General features: G+C 41.0%; 1 protein-coding gene across 1 annotated transcript in view; it reads right to left on the reverse strand.

Moving 5' to 3' along the window:
- Positions 1–565: 565 nt before the first annotated feature.
- The window catches only part of lingo3b (leucine rich repeat and Ig domain containing 3b), a 54,898-nt gene continuing 36,807 nt past the window's right edge, over positions 566–18,656 (reverse strand). Inside the window, exons 2-3 of the mRNA XM_055203790.2 lie at positions 2,274–2,772; positions 566–2,097 (exon numbers count right to left, since the gene is read on the reverse strand). Coding sequence (XP_055059765.2) covers positions 754–2,097; positions 2,274–2,744 — 1,815 coding nt within the window. The 5' untranslated portion in view covers positions 2,745–2,772 and the 3' untranslated portion in view covers positions 566–753. The remainder of the gene's footprint in view (positions 2,098–2,273; positions 2,773–18,656) is intronic.

The following is an 18,656-nucleotide window of genomic DNA, read 5'->3' on the forward strand; positions in this document are numbered from 1 at the left end:
CACACGCACACGCACACGCACACGCACGCACGCACGCACGCACGCACGCACGCACACACACACACACACACACACACACACACACACACACACACACACACACACACACACACACACACACATACACAGTGATTCTGACTGACAGTAAACTGTAATACAGCACCGCTACAACGGTATTGTCTTTACAGCGAAGCGGTCGGTGTGCTCATCCCAACTCACACAGTCGCATATTGCAGAACATCAAGCCGATGGCGACGAATGATTTGTTTTTATGGCATCTCTTAGGACGACATTTTGTTTGTCATTAAGACCCAAATCTAATATATCAGTATAATGTGTTAAATCAATGGATTTACATGTCATTTATTTTCTTGGTCCTGTTTTTTTTTCTCTTCTCAGCTTTGGCTCTGTGAACTGGAGTAAAGTAGGCGTTGTATTAGGAGACATTATGGAAATAGCTTTGGATTTATTTGTCTCTAAATGACTAAATGCTAATTAGCAGCTCCCTCTAAAGAGCACATTTACATGCGATTACTTGTATGAAAGCTAAGAAGAGAGAAGACATTCACTGACAGTAACATTATATAACCATCAGAAATAAAAGCGTTTGGAGGACAAGGATATTTTTATATAAGATCAGATCGTGACCCGTCGTTTTCCATTTGGCTTGTATTTCTGCAAATCAGCACTGTGTGTGTTTGTGTCTACATGTGGAGTTTATGCTTCCCCCAGCGGACCCCTGGCTGCGTTGTTTCATATCATCTTCATGTTGAACTTGCGCGTTCCTCCGGAAGCTGCGGCGGTGCTCGGTCCTTCTGTTTTCCTGAAGGAATACTCCACCGTGAAGTTGTTTTTGCGCTGTCCCCGTCCGCGGCTCCACACGAACAGCAGCAGGAAACAGAAGAGCACGACCCCCAGGAACATGATGCAGCCCATCGCCGTGGACACCAGGATGGTGGTCAGGTCCAGCGTGAACTTGAGGAAAACGCGCGTGCCGTTCAGGCCGGTGTCGTTAAAGTCCGCCGAATACAGCGAACGGTTGGCGAACGGCACCGTGTCTGCCGCCCGGCCCTTGACCGTTAGCGTGGCGAAGTAGGTGTCGTTGCCGCCCGCGTTGCTGGCGATGCAGATGTACGTGCCGCTGTCCGTCACTTGGGCGTAACGGATCTCCAGGGTACCACCCGGAAGCACCGCGATCCTGCCGTCGCTTTTCGACGCGAGCCTCCTTCTCTGCGGGGAGATCCAGACAATGGCCGGCGTCGGCTCGCCCTCGGCACGGCAAAGGAACGAAACCGCTTGGCCTTCGTGTGCAGTCACCTGCTGGAGCTTCCTGTTTCTGATCTTTGGCTTCTGACAAGTAAAGTAATCGAACAGCGCCGAATCGGTGAAGGTGTTCAGCGCGTATCCCCGCACCTCCGCCGGCCCGGCGCACACGGGCATCCGTCCGTCGAAATTCAAGGTACGCCGTCGTTGCAGGATCCAAAGAAGTCGGCAGTCGCAGGACAACGGGTTTCCGTCCACTCGCAAAGTTTCCAGGCTGTTGACGGAATGAAAGGAGCTCTCCTCCAGAGCGACGAGCCCGTTGTTGGACAGATTGAGAACTCGTATTTGTCTCAGGCCTCCGAGAGCGTGAGGCTCTATGGTGAGCAGATTGGTGCTGACCATGTGTAGTTCCTTCAGTCTGATAAGATCTCTGAAGGCCCAGGGCTCCAGCACAGAGATGGGGTTGTAGGAGAGGTTAAGCGTCGTAAGATAAGCCAGGTTTCGGAAGGACGCCGACGGTACCGACGTGATGTTCGTGTTGGTGATGAAAAGCCAGGACAGGTTGAGATCCTGGAAGCTCAGCGGTGAGATGTACTCCAAATAGGGCCAGTTGTCAATCTCAAGGCCTCTTAGAGCGGTGAGCTTGCGAAAATTTTGGTCCTCGAGTACAAAGATGCTGAGATGACGGAGTCGCAGGGTGACGAGGTTACGCAGATATGAGAGAGTTTGGCCAGAGATGGACGTCAGGTTGCACCTCTCAATTGCGAGATCCTCAAGACCCAGCAACCCTGAGAAAGCCTTGTGCGATATGTAGACCAGGTCATTGTCAGCCACCTGAAAAACACAACAGAAATTATTCTGACTGTATTGACTATAAAGTTGCAAAGATACACCTCAATATTGGTTAGTCAATCTGTAAAATCATGTACTGTCTGTAACACGCTGGAATTATCAATAAAAAGAACAGTACACCTAACCCTAACCCTAACTATCCAATCGTTTATTCTCACCTCCAAATTTTTGAGACTCCTCAGATCTTGGAAGGTGTAGTCTAGCAGGATGACGATCTTGTTCTCGCTCAGGTCCAGCGTGGTAAGGTTCGACAGTCGTGCGAATGCTCCCATAGGCACGAGCTTCAGCTGGTTTCCCCTGAGCCGCAGCGTACGCAGGGCCTGCAAACTGGCGAAGGCGTTTGGTTCCAGAGTCGTGATGAGGTTCTCGCTCAGATCCACCTCCTCCAGCCTCGGGTACGGTGCCAGGTCTCCGGGCGCGACCCAGCGCAAGCGGTTTCGACTGAGATCCAGCAGCTTCGTTTCTGTTGGGATACCCTCCGGGACTCCGGAGAGACGCTTGCGCTGACAGGAGACGGAGCGTAGCTGAGCCGCGCAGTCGCAACGCGGTGGGCAGCTCTGTGTCGGGTGCAAGAGGGCCATTAGGGCCAATATGAGGCCCAGCCGACCCAAACCCCACCAGAGAGCCATGAGCCTCCCTCCACTTCACTCTACACACCTATAGACACCAGAGAGAAAGAGAGATTAAAACAGCTGTCAACACTCATCAAGTATTTGGACACTTAGAGCGGCCATAACCCACGCTGTTTCTGCTCATCTCATGTTAATTTTGAGTACATGTAGAGTAAATATTACATCCTTCATATTTCTGAAGAGTCTTTTTTTGATCAGATTTATAAAAGACAGATCAGCTCTAGCAAATGTTTCTGGAAAAACATGCCACCTTTAGGGTGTGCCACAGGAGGAGCGAGTCACGAGCAAGCAACACGCACAAAACATTAACGTCCTATCACTGGATAACTTATGATTCACTAAATGTTCGTGTTGTTTACATTATATAAACTTAAGCGCCGATTGCCAACAAAACACAGAAACTCGACACACAAACATAACTTGCATGTAAATAGTCAAATTCAGTTCAAATAAGTTACAGTGAACTAAATGAGAGGAAAGGTAAGCATCATTTGATAATAAAGTAGGTACATAACTCACACACATTATTCACATTATTTGGTATGGTGTGTGAGTGAATTATAAATCTGTCTACTGCTTGTTTTGGCGTTTTCTGTGGTTGGCACACATATAAAGATTTGAGTCACTGGGCATCGGGCCACAGCGTTTGGATACTGAGACAGAGATGCCAGCCAACTTGGTTTAATCTTCACGTTGGCCAAGTCCAAGACTTTGTGAGTCTGACAGCACCACAGCAGGCCTGGATTCACATTAAACTTTAATCTGGTCCAGTAGTTACAGCGTGAGATTAACCCATCCTGTGATGTCACACTGACACTTGTCTGGGCTAAATTCACCTCTATGATGTCAGGGTTGTTTAATAGGATGAGATCCTTCAATGCAAGTGTTTTTTGTATAGATTATCATTCAGCAAACATACTCTTATGATTGTTCATATGTGATTTATGGGCTAGAAATGAATCTGGTTGTATCGTGTTAACATCAGTAGTAAACACAAACATGTCTGTAAGCATCTGAACAGAAGCTGAAGAGTCACTGAGCTCAAATGTCTTCTTTAAGACACTGTTTACATGTGATCCTCGTCTGGCATTAAAAAAAACTTCATCCACACTATAGACGACCATAAACTAGGGCTGGGTAAAAATATCGATTCATCAATGCATTGCAATTATTTGTTTCTCAATTCAATATCGATTCATCAAATTCTATGAATCGATTCAGCCCCCCCGGCCAGTGGCGGCGCTGTGGGCAACACTCTAGTGAGAGCGTTCAGCCTTGTACAAGACGCGCTATATCAAAACAGAAAGATCAAAGATGGCAAACAGCAGCACTTCTTTCAAGCCTGCACCATCAACGTGATCAAACATTAGCAGAGGTGGAAAGAAACAAATTACATTTACTCACGTTACTGTAAATGAGTAGTTTTTTGTGTACTTTTACTTTTTTGAGTAGTTTTTAAAATCTGTACTTTTACTTAAGTATGTTTTGTTTGAAGTATTGTACTTCGCTACATTTTAAATCATATCCATTACAGAGTATATTTTTTTAAAGCAAGGTGATAAAGACGCGCAACGGATGATTGATGGGCGGGGGAACGCGCAAAAAGAACCATGAAGACGGACGAGACAGGCGCGCGCTAATGCAGACCCGCCTCAGTTCAAATCTTATGAAAGAAACCCCTGGTCATATTTAAGCGACCACTTTCCACTGACGCGAAGCGAGTGTTTCATTCCTATGAAAGGTAAGATTCATGCTCTCGAGTACGAAATTGCAGACCGGGTTTTACCGCTCATTTGCACGACGCGTTTTTAATACAATGCGCATTATCCATCGCAGTCTAGCAGCTTCGCGTCAAGTCAAACACAACTTCAGAACGTCCTCGAAAATGTGCAGCTCATTAGACATTGCAGAGAGAGAGAGAGAGAGAGAGAGAGAGAGAGAGAGAATAAAGGTCTGACATCAGGTACCCAGGTCAGGGACGCTAGAAGACAATAAACGTGTCAAAAGTATGACATGGCACTCATCTCATTATATGCTCATTTAAACTAGATATATAGTTTAATAAAATAATGTATGTTACCAGCAATACATCAGTTACAACCTTACTATAATGATTGTATTTACAAGCTGCTGACCACCTTCAAAAGTGCATAACTCACATGTAAAATCATTAAATAATTCCTTAAATGTTTCTTAGTTTAAAAAAGCTTTTTATTTTAATTCAAACTTTTTGTTATTGCACTTTAATTGTAAAGATGTTCCTACAATTAAAAATAACTAGTTTGAGATGTATATTCCCTTGTCGTTTTTGAACTATACTAAAATCCTCCACCTCTCCCCGCTGTAAAAAAAAGTAACTTTTTAATGATTTACTTTTTACTTTTACTTGAGTAGATTTTTAGACCAGTAACTTTACTTTTACTTAAGTAAAATATTTTAGTACTTTTTCCACCTCTGAACATTAGTAATACTACACACATTATTTAAAAATATACTCGGGTACTTAATTGCTTGTGTATTTACTTATTACTGAATCGATATCGAAGGAAGTAAATCAATATTGAATTGAATCGAATCGAATTGAATCGAAGCCTCAAGAATCGAAATCGAATCGAATTGTGAAATTGCTAACAATACCCAGCCCTACCATAAACACATGAATCATGACCATTCACACACACTGGGTATGCGTATAAAATAACTTATTACTCTAATACAGTGCTTCTCAAACTTTTTTGGCTGAAGTACCCCTTTTTATGATTTTTTCAAGCCGAGTACCCCTTAACCAGACAGCAACATTTAGCTTAAACATACAGTGAAATGAGAGTGAGACATTATAGGATATCTGATGCCCCCGAGCTGGATTATTGCTTATTAGTATTCATCACGAAACTGGTGGTATTTTTGAGGCTCTGGTTTGTTTTTTCTTTTAAGCATCCTCTTTTAAAAAAACACATCTTCTAACTTTTTTCTTCTAACTTTTTCGTGCAGACCCTGCTCCTGATTCTGGATTAAGGTCTCAATAAATACTGTTAATGATCTTAGTATATATTAACAAAAGGTTTAAACATAGAGCAGTTAACAATATAGCAAAGTATAAACTGCAAGCTACAAGTTGAATATGAAGGTTAATGTTGACGTTATTAACCAAACAGAAAGGTCTTTATGATTTAAAAAGGAAGGATTAAAGCAAACAGTAGCGAACTTGAAGCAAAAATAAAATTCAGCAAATGCGTGCGCGCTTATACTTTCATAAATAATCAAACTTGAGATTTTCATCAGCAGAAGATAAAACTGATGACAAACATCCCATAGACTCAGACTGAAGGATGGACAAGAGAAATCAAACACAATAGTATATCACCTCAAACACCAGCCTGCCTAAAACATCATGTTTCATAATTATCATTTATTCATCATTTCTACCTGGGTTTGATTTGTCATCATCATGTATATTATACCATGCTGTAGCTTTATGAAATGCCCTGATATTATTTCAGTTTTACAGTGTGGGAACGAGAGTCTTCACGCTCTAAAAATAAATGTCTCACAGTCTTTACACAAGGACGCACGGGTGCCGCTGGTGATTCGGCGGTTTGTGGGAGTCTAGAAGTTTCGGGAACGAGCTCGCAGGGAATTTAAAAGAACATCTTCGCATTCACACTTCATAAAGCAATCATCTACCAGCCCAAACAGACAACACACCCACAAATAATGGACTAACACAGTCTCCAGGGACAGGGTTTTTGTTCATTGAACAACATTTCTTCTAGCACCCTGGATGTCATTGCTCCCATTCGAAAAAAGAGAATCAAAGAAAAAACGCCAGCTCCATGTTATGATCATCATACTTCAGCCCTCAAAAAAATGGCAAGAAAAATGGAACGAAACTACCGAAGCACAAAGTTAGAGGTATGGCGTTCAGAGAGTGTTCGACACTACAGACAGGCTATAAAAACCGCCAGATCTACCTATCTCAGTACGCTTATTAAAGAAAATCATAACAACCCTCGTTTCCTATTTAGCACAGTTGCGAAACTGACTAGAAACAAAGAACTAACAGAAACCAATAGTAAACTCCAACACAATAGTGATGACTTCATGAACTTCTTTACTAACAAAATTACAGTTATTAGGGAAAACATAGAATCTACGCAAGCAGCCACCACTCTACCCAATAGTACAGTTTCCACTAGATTACCAAACGAACATCTTGAGTCATTTAAACATACTACAATAGAAGAGCTATCTAAATTAGTAACGTCATCTAAATCACCATTAGTGCTGCACAATTAATCGCATCGCAATTGCAATCGCGATGTCAGCCTGTGCGATTATATGACAGCAAAATATTGCAATTATATTAAATAAATAAATAAATGTGTGGACTTGTTAACACAAACTTTCTCATAACTGTTTAAAAAAGAAAGAAAAACGAACAAAAAAGGCAGTGCAAGTGTGGCATGCAAGTGTGTGGCGTGCGTCGTCACTTGTGTGTGCGCAGCGCGGAAATACCAGAGCGAAGATGGATGCAGAGGAGATTGACAGTGATCTGGTAGCTTAAAAAAACTCTACGTCTGTTGTATGGCGGTATTTTGGATTTAGGATTACTGACACTGAGCAGTTGCTACATCACATAGCAATTCGAAAGCATTTCTAGTTTTACAAATACACATTTTAGCATTATCACTAAACTGTGTTCGCATTTTCCTTAAAACCCATCAAGTTGACTCATGATACCATCATTATAATCGCAACCGCACATCGCAATATTAGCATCAATAACAGCAATGGTAAAAATACCCCAAATCGTGCAGCCCTGATCATCATCCTGTACTGTATATTAGACCCCGTTCCCACAAAATTACTTAAAGAGGTATTTCATGTAGTGTCAGACCCAGTACTAAATATCTTTAACTCATCTCTAGAATTAGGATACGTTCAACACATTTCAAACTAGCAGTTATTAGACCGCCCATTAAAAAAACACACCTTGACCAGGGAGATCTTAATAACTTTAGACCAATCTCAAATCTACCTTTTCTTTCTAAAATATTAGAAAAAGTAGTGGCAAGCCAGCTACGCACATTCGTAGAAAATAATAATACATATGAAAAGTTCCAATCAGGATTCAGGCCCCACCATAGCACAGAGACAACGCTGCTTAGAGTTACAAATGACCTCCTATTAATTATCGTGGTGAGATCTCAATCCTTATATTACTAGACCTTAGTGCAGCCTTTGACAAAATAGATCACAGAATCTTACTCAATAGACTAGAAAACTATGTTGGCATCAGTGGTCAGGCATTAGCCTGGTTTAGATCGTATCTAACCAATCGATATTACTTTATGTAAATGAGGAACAGTCATATCGCTTCCCAGTTAAATACAGTATGGCGTACCACAGGGATCAGTTTTAGGCCCTATCCTATTCTCGTTATATATGTTACCTCTAGGAGACATTATCAGGAAACATAACATAACACACGCTTTTATGACCTCTAGAATAGACTATTGTAACTTGTTGCTCGGGGGATGTCACGCAAATCAGGTAAACAAATTACAGCTGGTTCAAAACGCCCCCGCAAAAGGGTCGCCGTGATTTCATCAAGTAAGATGTGATCCTGGATCAACATTTTTTTGTTAATCCTGGATCAACGTTTTAATCAAAGATACCCCAACCTACCCTAAACTCAAACCCTAACCATTTTAATCCCTCAAATTAGTGTGAAATGATAGTTTAAGGAGTATTTTTTTTAAAGCCTCTAACCCAATCCTAAACCTAAATCTAACATGCACACTAATCTTAATCCTGCAATCTGATTGGTTAATGAAAATGTTGATCCAGGATAACATCTTACTTGGTGAAATCACGTTCACCCCGCAAAAGTGCTTACTCAATCTAAAAAGTATGACCACATTAGTCCAATTCTGGCATCTTTACATTGGCTACCAGTTAAATATCACATACAATTAAAATATTACTAATCACCTACAAAGCCTTAAATGGCCTAGCGCCCTCATATATTCAAGAACTACTATCAGAATACAATCCATCACGTAAACTGCAATCACAAAATTCTGGTAACTTAATTATCCCTAGAATATCAAAAGTGTCTAAAGGTCGTAGATCCTTTTCCTACTTGGCCCCTAAGCTCTGGAATGACTTACCAAACAATGTTCGAGTATCAGACACAGTCGATCAATTTAAAACTAAACTTAAGACATACTTCTTTACAAAGCATTCACATTAAATGTCCAGTAAATGTACTTTTCCCGCAGTAGTTATTTTGTCTAGAACAAAGCACTCACATACCTCATATGGGTAATATACTATTGCCGCAATAGTTAGCCTGTCTGGAACCAAGCTGACTTAAACCACTATACTGTATGACACTAGCATTACATGTGAACAGCCCCTACGCTAATAGGATTCTGTTTCTCTCTCCCTGTCTCCCTGATTCTTTTTCCCTCCTAAGAGTTTTCCCCCTGGACTAGCCAGGAGGGTTTTTCTCCTAGGGTTTTTTTCATCCCCTGGAGAGTCCGCCACCTTTGGCTTAACTTATTACTGTATACGGTACATTATTACTATGCTAGTTTTTCTATGCTTTTCATACATCTATTAATGTAAAGCTGCTTTGAAACAATTAACTATTGTGAAAAGCGCTATATAAATAAAATTGAATTGAATTGAATTAAATATCCATCCAATTCATTCATTATTCAAACACTTTCTGAATTTCAAATTGGACTAAAGCGAAACAGAAGTAAATGTTTGCTGAGACACATGAAGGGCTTTTAGTGAAAGGTCATACTTGACCAGAGCTGCCATCTACAACATCACACACGACCCCACTAACTACTGCTGTCATCTACCAGAAAGAGCAGGAAAATAAAGGAGAAACAAGAAAAAAACACAGAGAGAATCAGAATAGATATATCAACACACACACACACACACACACACACACACACACACACACACACACACACACACACACACACACACACACACACACTTTTCCTGAACGTATAAGCTAAGCTCCACAAACTTCATTACAAATTGTAAAGCACTTTTTAATCAATTGTAATATTAGCTGTATCATATAGACCCCTTCAATGTTTGTGAACATCGAACGCCTAGGTTGGGTGCGTGAAAATTCACTGGCCCGCTATATAAAGCTATATAGTGGACAAGCCAGGTGTTAACAAAGAGCCTAAAAATCGCTAGATGCTTATAATTACGTAGTTTGTGGGCATGTCCAGATGGTGTTATATAGCAATATAGATGATGACTTTTGTGCGTAAAAAGTGGAGGTTTTACCGAGCCAGTGCAAGGGAAAAACACCTCTATGTAGCAAGCCTGGGTTGTGATAAACAAGTGGGAAGGCTACATCCATACTGCAAATTGCACCTGCATGGCAGGGTAAGTATTTATCATTGGAGATGGGTGCACTGTAGACTGTAGATTTACAGCTGGTTTAAATCTTCAGCTCATTAGTAGAGACCGCAAGACCTGAACTGGGTGTGTAAGGTAACTGAATAAGGTGTGTTACAAAAGGGAAACATACAAAATGTGCAGCACTAGTGGTCCTCCAGGACAGGTTTAAAAACCCCTGCTCTAGAAAACACTGTAGCACTAATGCAATCCATATACACCTACTATTAAACTTCATTGCACTTGCTCTCAGTTCAACATAGCATCTAGCCCTAGATTACCTCTTCTCTGCTCTGCGTCAATAACACGTGTAGCCTCCACACATAGTCTGCTTTTTATTTCAGACAGAGCCAGTTAATCCATCATTCATTAGTTATCGTCGTTAATCCATTATTCTTTTGTGTGAGAAAAGAGTCCTTGCTGTGTCACGACTACTAATCACTTGTACCCTACGGCTAAACTAAACTAAACTATACTTTTTTTATTGAGTCAAACATTCAACAATTTTTTTACCGGCTAAACTAAACTAAACTAGCATCTGTGTTATCGCGGAGATGCGTGGAAATCGCGTGATGAGGTCAAACAGAATAAAAACATGTCATGAAGAAACACAACACTTAGTTTAGAGCAGGCATATGAGGCAACACATATATAGTACTTTTATCTTTATTAGTAGGCATGTTAGTAGTATTTATTATTTAGATTCAACTGAACAATACGCAACTCAACTTGATGGAATGATGTTTCTGACCCCGACATACACAGTGCGAAACACAAATTCTACAGTGACGTGAAGGGGTCTATATAGCGTGTGTTTAGACATAGTACTGTACATTATAGGCAGAATATTAAAAATAACTCACATTTTAAGAGTCTTTCAAAACTGCCTTAAGTTGTCGTGTGTGATCAGGTATATAAGGGCACACTCACACCTAACCCAACCAAACCGACCCCAGAGTTATTGTCCCCCCTCTCTACTCCCTCAGAACATGGAAGTTTATGAGAATTGGCTCCTTTTCGATGAATTGCAGTTTAAGTCACTTCTGTTAAAGCCAGCCAGAGCACGGTACAGAGCCATCACACTAGTCAAACAAACCAGGCTTTGGCGGTTTAGTTTGGATAGTGTGAGTCTAGATTAATATGAACACATGCAGCTCTGAATCACCGCTGGTTTAATGTGACCCGTCACGGAAACCAGTGACACAAGTCGACAGCACAACTTTTGAAATAATGAGAAAGTTAGTTTTTTTTCCACAATTGGTGATTTTTGTTATTTTGCAGAATCTGTTAGTTGAGATCACGAAGCCTCTCCATGTTTGAGATAGCAGTTTTTGTATATTTAAAAGCGTACATTTGAAATCGGCTTGTTTTTCCAGAGATTCTAGCATGCGTCATTGTCTGTGTGTATTTACCATAGACAGTAAAAGAAATGGACACAGCGACCCCACTGGATTCAACGGAGACGAGTGAAGTCAATTAGAAGCACGCACTTCCTGGGGACTCAAACTGAGCTTGATGACGTAGATGTCACGTAAGCAACCTGTCTGACAATTGAAAGTCTTCTAATAGCTGTGCCAAGAGAAATCTGAATCACCCACCAAATCTTGCAGAGACGGCGAGCGTGAACTGGAACACATTTTGGTAAGTATTCTGATCAATAATCTCCCTTGACTTTATGCCTCCACGTCCACCTGATTGCCTCATAGTCAGTAAAAGATTGCCAACAAGCTTCTCCTCCTGTCCATATGGTAATTTCTTTACTGTGCGACAGAGAGTCACATGTTATGACGCAATCACTAGCCTATTTTTTACAAAAACTGCTTCTATTGGGCCATAACGTAAGATACATGGTAATAGAGCCTTTTATACATTTTCGTGTTTCGTTAGAAATAATTAATAGATAAATGGAGTCTTTAAACGCCTCAGATGTAAAGTTATTTGCTGTCAAAGTGACGCCAAAATGAATGGGAGTCAATGGGATGCTAACAGCAGATGGAGGTCTGCTAATCAATGTCAGAGCCCAGGAAAGCTTCAGTAAAATATGAAACCCTGCCACCCTGATATTTACATACTGGATAAGCCGGCTTTGTTTGTTTTGTTTTTGCCCTCGCCTAAAAAGGGAACAGCGTGGCTTCTTAATAGGGATAGTTCACCCAAAAATGATAAAAAATAATGTCATTAATGACTCACCCTTATGTCGTTCTAAACTCAGAAGACCTCCGTTTATCTTCGGAAGACAGTTTAAGATGTTTTAACATTAGACTAATCCGAGAGCTTTCTGTCCCACCATTGAAAATCTATGTATGGTGTCCATGTCCAGAAACAGGTAATAAAATATCATCAAAGTAGTCCCAAAGAAGTCATATTATAATGCACAGATTTGATCATCATCATTATTATTTTCCCCCCCACACACACAAACAGTACACGCTCAGGTGAGATGTTTTAGTTTGTTTCTTTCTCTTCTGTTCTGTCTCTCTGTTATTATCGATTCTGTTTGTCTCCTCCTGCTGAATGTTTCTATTATTTACTCATTTATTTAACACTAACTTCACTTTTACATTGAAGAAATCAGTTGTTATAAAAGACATTCCTGCTTAGAAACTCAATATTCACATTATATTTGCCTGCTTCTTAAGATTTTAGATCTGTGCGTGTGTGTATACAGCAGTATTAAAACACATACCGGCGGTTTCCCGGACCAGAATTAGCTTAATCCAGGACTACGCCTTAGTTTAATTAGGAAATATAACTAGTTTTAACAAACATGCCTTACTAAAAACATTGCCTGTGTGCATTTTGAGGTAAAACAAAGGGCACTGATGTATTTCAATATTTGTCAGTGAAAGTAGTTTTTAGTTTGGACAGCTCTTACATTTATTTTAGTCTAGGACTAGTCTAATCCATGTCCGGGAAACCGCCCCATAGATGAGGATGTGTGATAGTTTGGTTTGTCAGTAATATTAAACATGAACTGAATCTCTCTGGAGACCCAACAGAAAGTTTCAGCCACAGAAGAAGATAAGAAGCAGCGTCTAGCAGCTGTCTGTGACGGCCATCAGCCTGAGTTTTCTTCAAGACAACACAAGACTGATTATTTTTTATTCTCAGGAGGACGCAGTGCCATTCTGACTGATTTGATCAGACTGTATATATATATATACTGTGTTGTGTATGCATATATAGACGACACAGGCTTCATCTGCAGTATGGCACTCTTCACAGTATGAACATTTACTTTATACTTCAAATAACTGGATGGCGTTTGCCAAAATGAGATAAACTCAAGAGAATATGAAAATGTCACGTAAACAAGCTCATTTTAAAATCTTTCCCCTTGCTTCTTCAGCTTATTGGTGTCACGGTTAATCCGTGTCATGTCTTGTCTCTGTTCCGATTGTTATCACCTGGACATTCATTAATTAATTACCTGCCTCATCACACCTGTTTGTCATATAGTCTGTGTATATATACCTCTGTCTTCTGTTTGCTCACTGCTGGATCATTGTCATTGATACCCTGTCTGTTCCTGTGTTCATGTTCCTGTGTTCCTGCCTTCACCATGTCTGCCCTCGTGTTTTTATTATTAAATGTTATTTATTTTGAACCTTGCGTTTGCGTCCTGTCTCTCCAACCCTGTCGTGACAGAATGATCCAGCCACATTGGACGCAGCAGGTTCACGGAGGGCGGCTCCCCCAGGAGTTTCGTCGAGGGGGAGTAGTGACATCGGGGTTCGTTCCCCATCAGCCCCGATGTCTCTTGGGGACCACCGTGAGCGATCGCTCGCTCCTGCGGGAGGAGGATCGGCCCAGGCGGTCCCCCAACGGTTGAGTCGTCGTCGACGGTCCCTCGGAGGACCACCATCCTGCTCGCAGGGGGATCCGGAACGGACCACGCCCGATCATTTCCCCGGGGTGGCTACCGAGGGTCTCCGGTTCCGCGAGGGGATGGGAGATGATTTCCGGGGGCATCTGATCGTCGACGATTCCCAGGAGGGGGGTAATTCGTCTGCCTCGGTTCTCGGAGCGATCGCTCCGGTTCTCCTGGCGCAGTCCGGCCAACCGTTCTGTTGGTCTCATCCCGGCGGCTGCCGGCTTCGCCAGGGTCCCCAAGCCCTACACCCCTCCCTTAGACTCTCGCTACCAGACTTTGTTTTTGTTGTGTTTTATGTGAGTGTCTGGTAGCCACTTGTAGAGGGGAGGGTAATGTCACGGTTAATCCGTGTCATGTCTTGTCTCTGTTCCGATTGTTATCACCTGGACATTCATTAATTAATTACCTGCCTCATCACACCTGTTTGTCATTTAGTCTGTGTATATATACCTCTGTCTTCTGTTTGCTCACTGCTGGATCATTGTCATTGATACCCTGTCTGTTCCTGTGTTCATGTTCCTGTGTTCCTGCCTTCACCATGTCTGCCCTCGTGTTTTTATTATTAAATGTTATTTATTTTGAACCTTGCGTTTGCGTCCTGTCTCTCCAACCCTGTCGTGACAATTGGACTACAACAAGACAACTTGTCACCAAATTGGATTAAAAACGCAAATGTTAACAACAGCCGATTTAAAATCTATTATAAGATCATGTGACAGCGCAGTACATGGCCAATTACTGTTTATCAATGCATAATATACTGAATACTGTTTTATTAAAGTATTTTACTGCATTTAAAAAACATAACCCAACATGATGTGTCAAATAATAGTTGACAATGTTTTCTGTTTTACTCTGAAACCACCTTTTCACTTTATACGACAAACAATGGCCGATAAAGCAGATGTCAATCATTATCTATGGAGAGTCGAAAAGTGGCTGCATGGCGTGCGGACTATCGGCGAGTGCCTAATTTTCGGATCCGGTTTGAGTTTTGAGTACGTTAAAAATTTAACTTTTGCAACTACGCCGCATGTGACACACCGACTGAAAGTATGTATGACACTAACTATACAGCATTTTCTTTCCAAAAGAGTATTTGAGTAGTATGATAACACAAGCATGTGATCTTTATGTCACTCATATTAAGAGAATATAATTCACAGTTTCTGATTAAAATTCTCATCCTATATTTTACAGAAACCTCTCCTGCGAGTGTTTCCACTGTGACTGTCACACAATCTGTGACTTCATCTGAATTATAACAGGAATGATGAAATTCTCTCATCAGGAATCAGAAACCAGCCCTGAAGGTTAAAACCAAGTTTTCAAAGACGATTTCACCTTTCTGGCACTCTGTATGCATTCAGACATACGGCGAAGGCTGAAGATTACACCTCATAAACTATTTACAAACAGCTTGCTAACATCAACATCTGGCTGCGAGCTGATAAACCCCTGAACCGCCACGGCCCGTTTAACCTGCGGCGCTCTGCGGCTCGGATCACAGCGATGTGTCTGTGATTAAATGGGGCTTTAGGGGCTGTAAATACACCTAACACTGACAGCACATCGTGCACTAACATCACTCGACTCTATGAGGAATTGCAGCCGAGCAGCTTGTCCGGCTCCTCAGACTTTAACCGTAACGAAGCGTGTGTATGAAGATCAGTCCAGCGAGATCCCACTAAAGAATCTTCTAAATTAGCTTTTTTATCAGGCTTTTAAGTTTAGATTCAGTCGTTTCACTTTAATGCCAATGAAAGTGAAATGCTTTATTTTCACAAATGTCACTTTAGTCATTTCATTGGTATTTAACAAATTTGACTGTCTTTCACTACAAAACCCTCTAAGTGCATGCAAGCTTTTGGGCAAAAACCTCCACTTCTAAAAATAAATCCACTTCTTTGTACAAGACAGTAAACATTTAAATGATGAAAGTCAGAATGTAAACATGATGAAATGAAACCACACATTAAGGGGGTTTTCACACCTGCCTTGTTGAGTTCGATTGAATCGTACCAGAGTTCGATTGCTCAGTTGGTGCAGTTCGTTTGGGCAGGTGAGAATGCAGCAATCGAACTCTGGTGCGCACCAAAAGCGGACCGAGACCAGCTTGCAGAGGTGGTCTCGGTACACTTTCAAACGAACTCTAGAGCGATTCGTTTGTGGTGAGAACACGATCCGAGATCTAACCGACCTAACTGCAAAAGTACTGCGCATTTTGGACTAAACCAGCTGCCGTAGTCAACTGCGCAGTGCATTATCGGATGAGGAAGTGTTTGTTGACCGTTTCTATTAGCAATATTAGCACAATGACAAATCGCGGACATACCTGGAGTTGCGAGGAGGTGCGGGCGGAGCCTCTGAATTTTTTTGTCTTCGCCGTTTATAGTGCATTAAACCGTTGTTTTCAAGCCGCATCCGCGATTCATTCTGAAAATGAACAGTTTGTCTAGAGTGCTGTATACAAACTATGTATAACAACCACGGAGACATAATTACAGCGCGCAGCCGTCTGTCCATGGTGTCTGCTGTATTTTCCTTCTTTTGTTTACTTCCGGGGGTTCCGTTGGAATTTGCCGCACGTTGATTCTGACCAATCGTGAAGCCGTTTAGGAAATACATTCAAATACATGTGGCCAATGAGTGATGTTGATCTTATCACATGACAGAATTTTGGTTCGTTTCGATTGGTGCGGATCAGAGCAATCAGTGTGGTGGGAAATGGAACCAAATCTGCTAAAAAAATTACAATGTATCATTTTTTGCTTTTGGTCCGGACCAAATGAACCGAATTACAGATGTGAAAACGCCCTAAGTGGCGTGCGCGGTGATTCATGCTAATGCCACATTCAGGTTGTATTCAGGTCCAATTATTCACAAGTGTGAATGTGACGCACGGTTGAAATTTAGCTGATTCTACCAACAAAGCAGTATTTACCGCATACACACACTAATTAGCATATTTGTGGCGTCATCACGTGTTTGGGTTCTACTCTTTGATCTGTCACATTATATTGCATTTTAAAGTGCCCATATTATGAAAAACTCACTTTTTCTGGGTTTTGGGGTGTTATTTAGTGTCTCTGATGCTCCCACAAGCATACAAACTTGGAAAAAAATCCATCCATTCTGTTTTGAGTGAGATACAGGTTTCTGAATGTCCTCTGTCTTGAGTCTCAGATTGCGCGAGTTCAAACTCAGCTCCGTTGTTACGTAACTAACCGTTTCGTCACATTCAGTTTGAATTTTTCCGCCCACCACCCCACTCGCAGGTCTCCACCCACCAGGGAGCTAGAGAGAGCACAGAGCAGTCAGTCACTTCGCTGAAACAATAAATTAAGTTGTTTTAAACGGTAAAATATAAATGGAAATCATGAAAAATCTATTTGTGGCGGCAAGTGTGGATTCCATGGCGGTGTGCCAAGAGTAAATCAATGTATGGGAAACACTGCTTGTTGAACCTCCTTTGGCAGCAACTTCAAGCAAGTGCTTTCAGTAGTTCTCAATCAGACATGCACATCGTTCAGAAGGTCCTTTTACCCATTCCCTTTTAAAATATTTGTAGTATGTCTGATGTGAACCGCTCTCTTCAGGTAATTTCTATGAGGTAAGGGTTTGGGCTTTGACCAGTGATGGGAGTAACGCGTTACAAAGTAACTACTTTTAGCAGTAACGAGCATGTAACGAAGTATTTTTTTAAATCAAGTAACGCAATTACAATTACTGAAATTTAAATGAGTTTGTTACTCGCGTTATTCTATTTTGTAAAAAATAGACAAGACGTATCTGACGTCGCAGGACCGTAGTTGGCGGCGCAATTAATCATTACACTTCATCATAGCTGACAGTGCATTTAGAATGAACATGAAAAATCTAAACGGGACAACATACCTTAATTTAAAAATTGTGCGCAAGTCATAATCCATCCGGTCTCATGTTTGTAAATTATCTTCACCAAGCAATCGCATTATGACATTGTCAAGTTATCACAATAAGTTCAGCTCTGCCCAAACTTGAAAATGGCTTGTTCAACACATTAAGGATGCAAAGGGACAACTCAATTCCTTTTTGGTCAATTTATTTCTCTTTCAGATGTTTTTCAGAAACAGCTGAATTGTTGAATACAGATGAATGAATTGAGAGAAGTAAAGAGAATAGGCAATAGGTTGATAACCTTAAAGATAATCAAAAAATAACATATATTAAATTATGTCACATAATAAACAATGCATGACAAAACAAAACATGGCTTTAAGTAAAGGAATTGTTTAAAAATCTCAAAGATAAACAGAAAATAAACATGCATTACTTCACAAAATAAAGAATGCATGAAAAACAAAGCATTGTTTTAAGTAAAGGGATTGTTTAAACATTTCAATTTAATCTCCATGCAATTACTTCCATTGCCACATTATCTGCACTAAAGACACAGTCAAAATAGAAGGAGTCATCACTCCTACTAGAATTAAACATTTAATTTGCAAACAATGAATGCAGCATAGTAAAATCATTCAATCATTACATACCAGTTGCGTCTTTAAGGTTGAACAATGAGCTGTGTTTCTCTTGATTTCAGATTGAGGAATACA

Source organism: Misgurnus anguillicaudatus, chromosome 2 (assembly GCF_027580225.2).
Source record: "Misgurnus anguillicaudatus chromosome 2, ASM2758022v2, whole genome shotgun sequence".
Classification (NCBI taxonomy): Eukaryota; Metazoa; Chordata; class Actinopteri; order Cypriniformes; family Cobitidae; genus Misgurnus; species Misgurnus anguillicaudatus.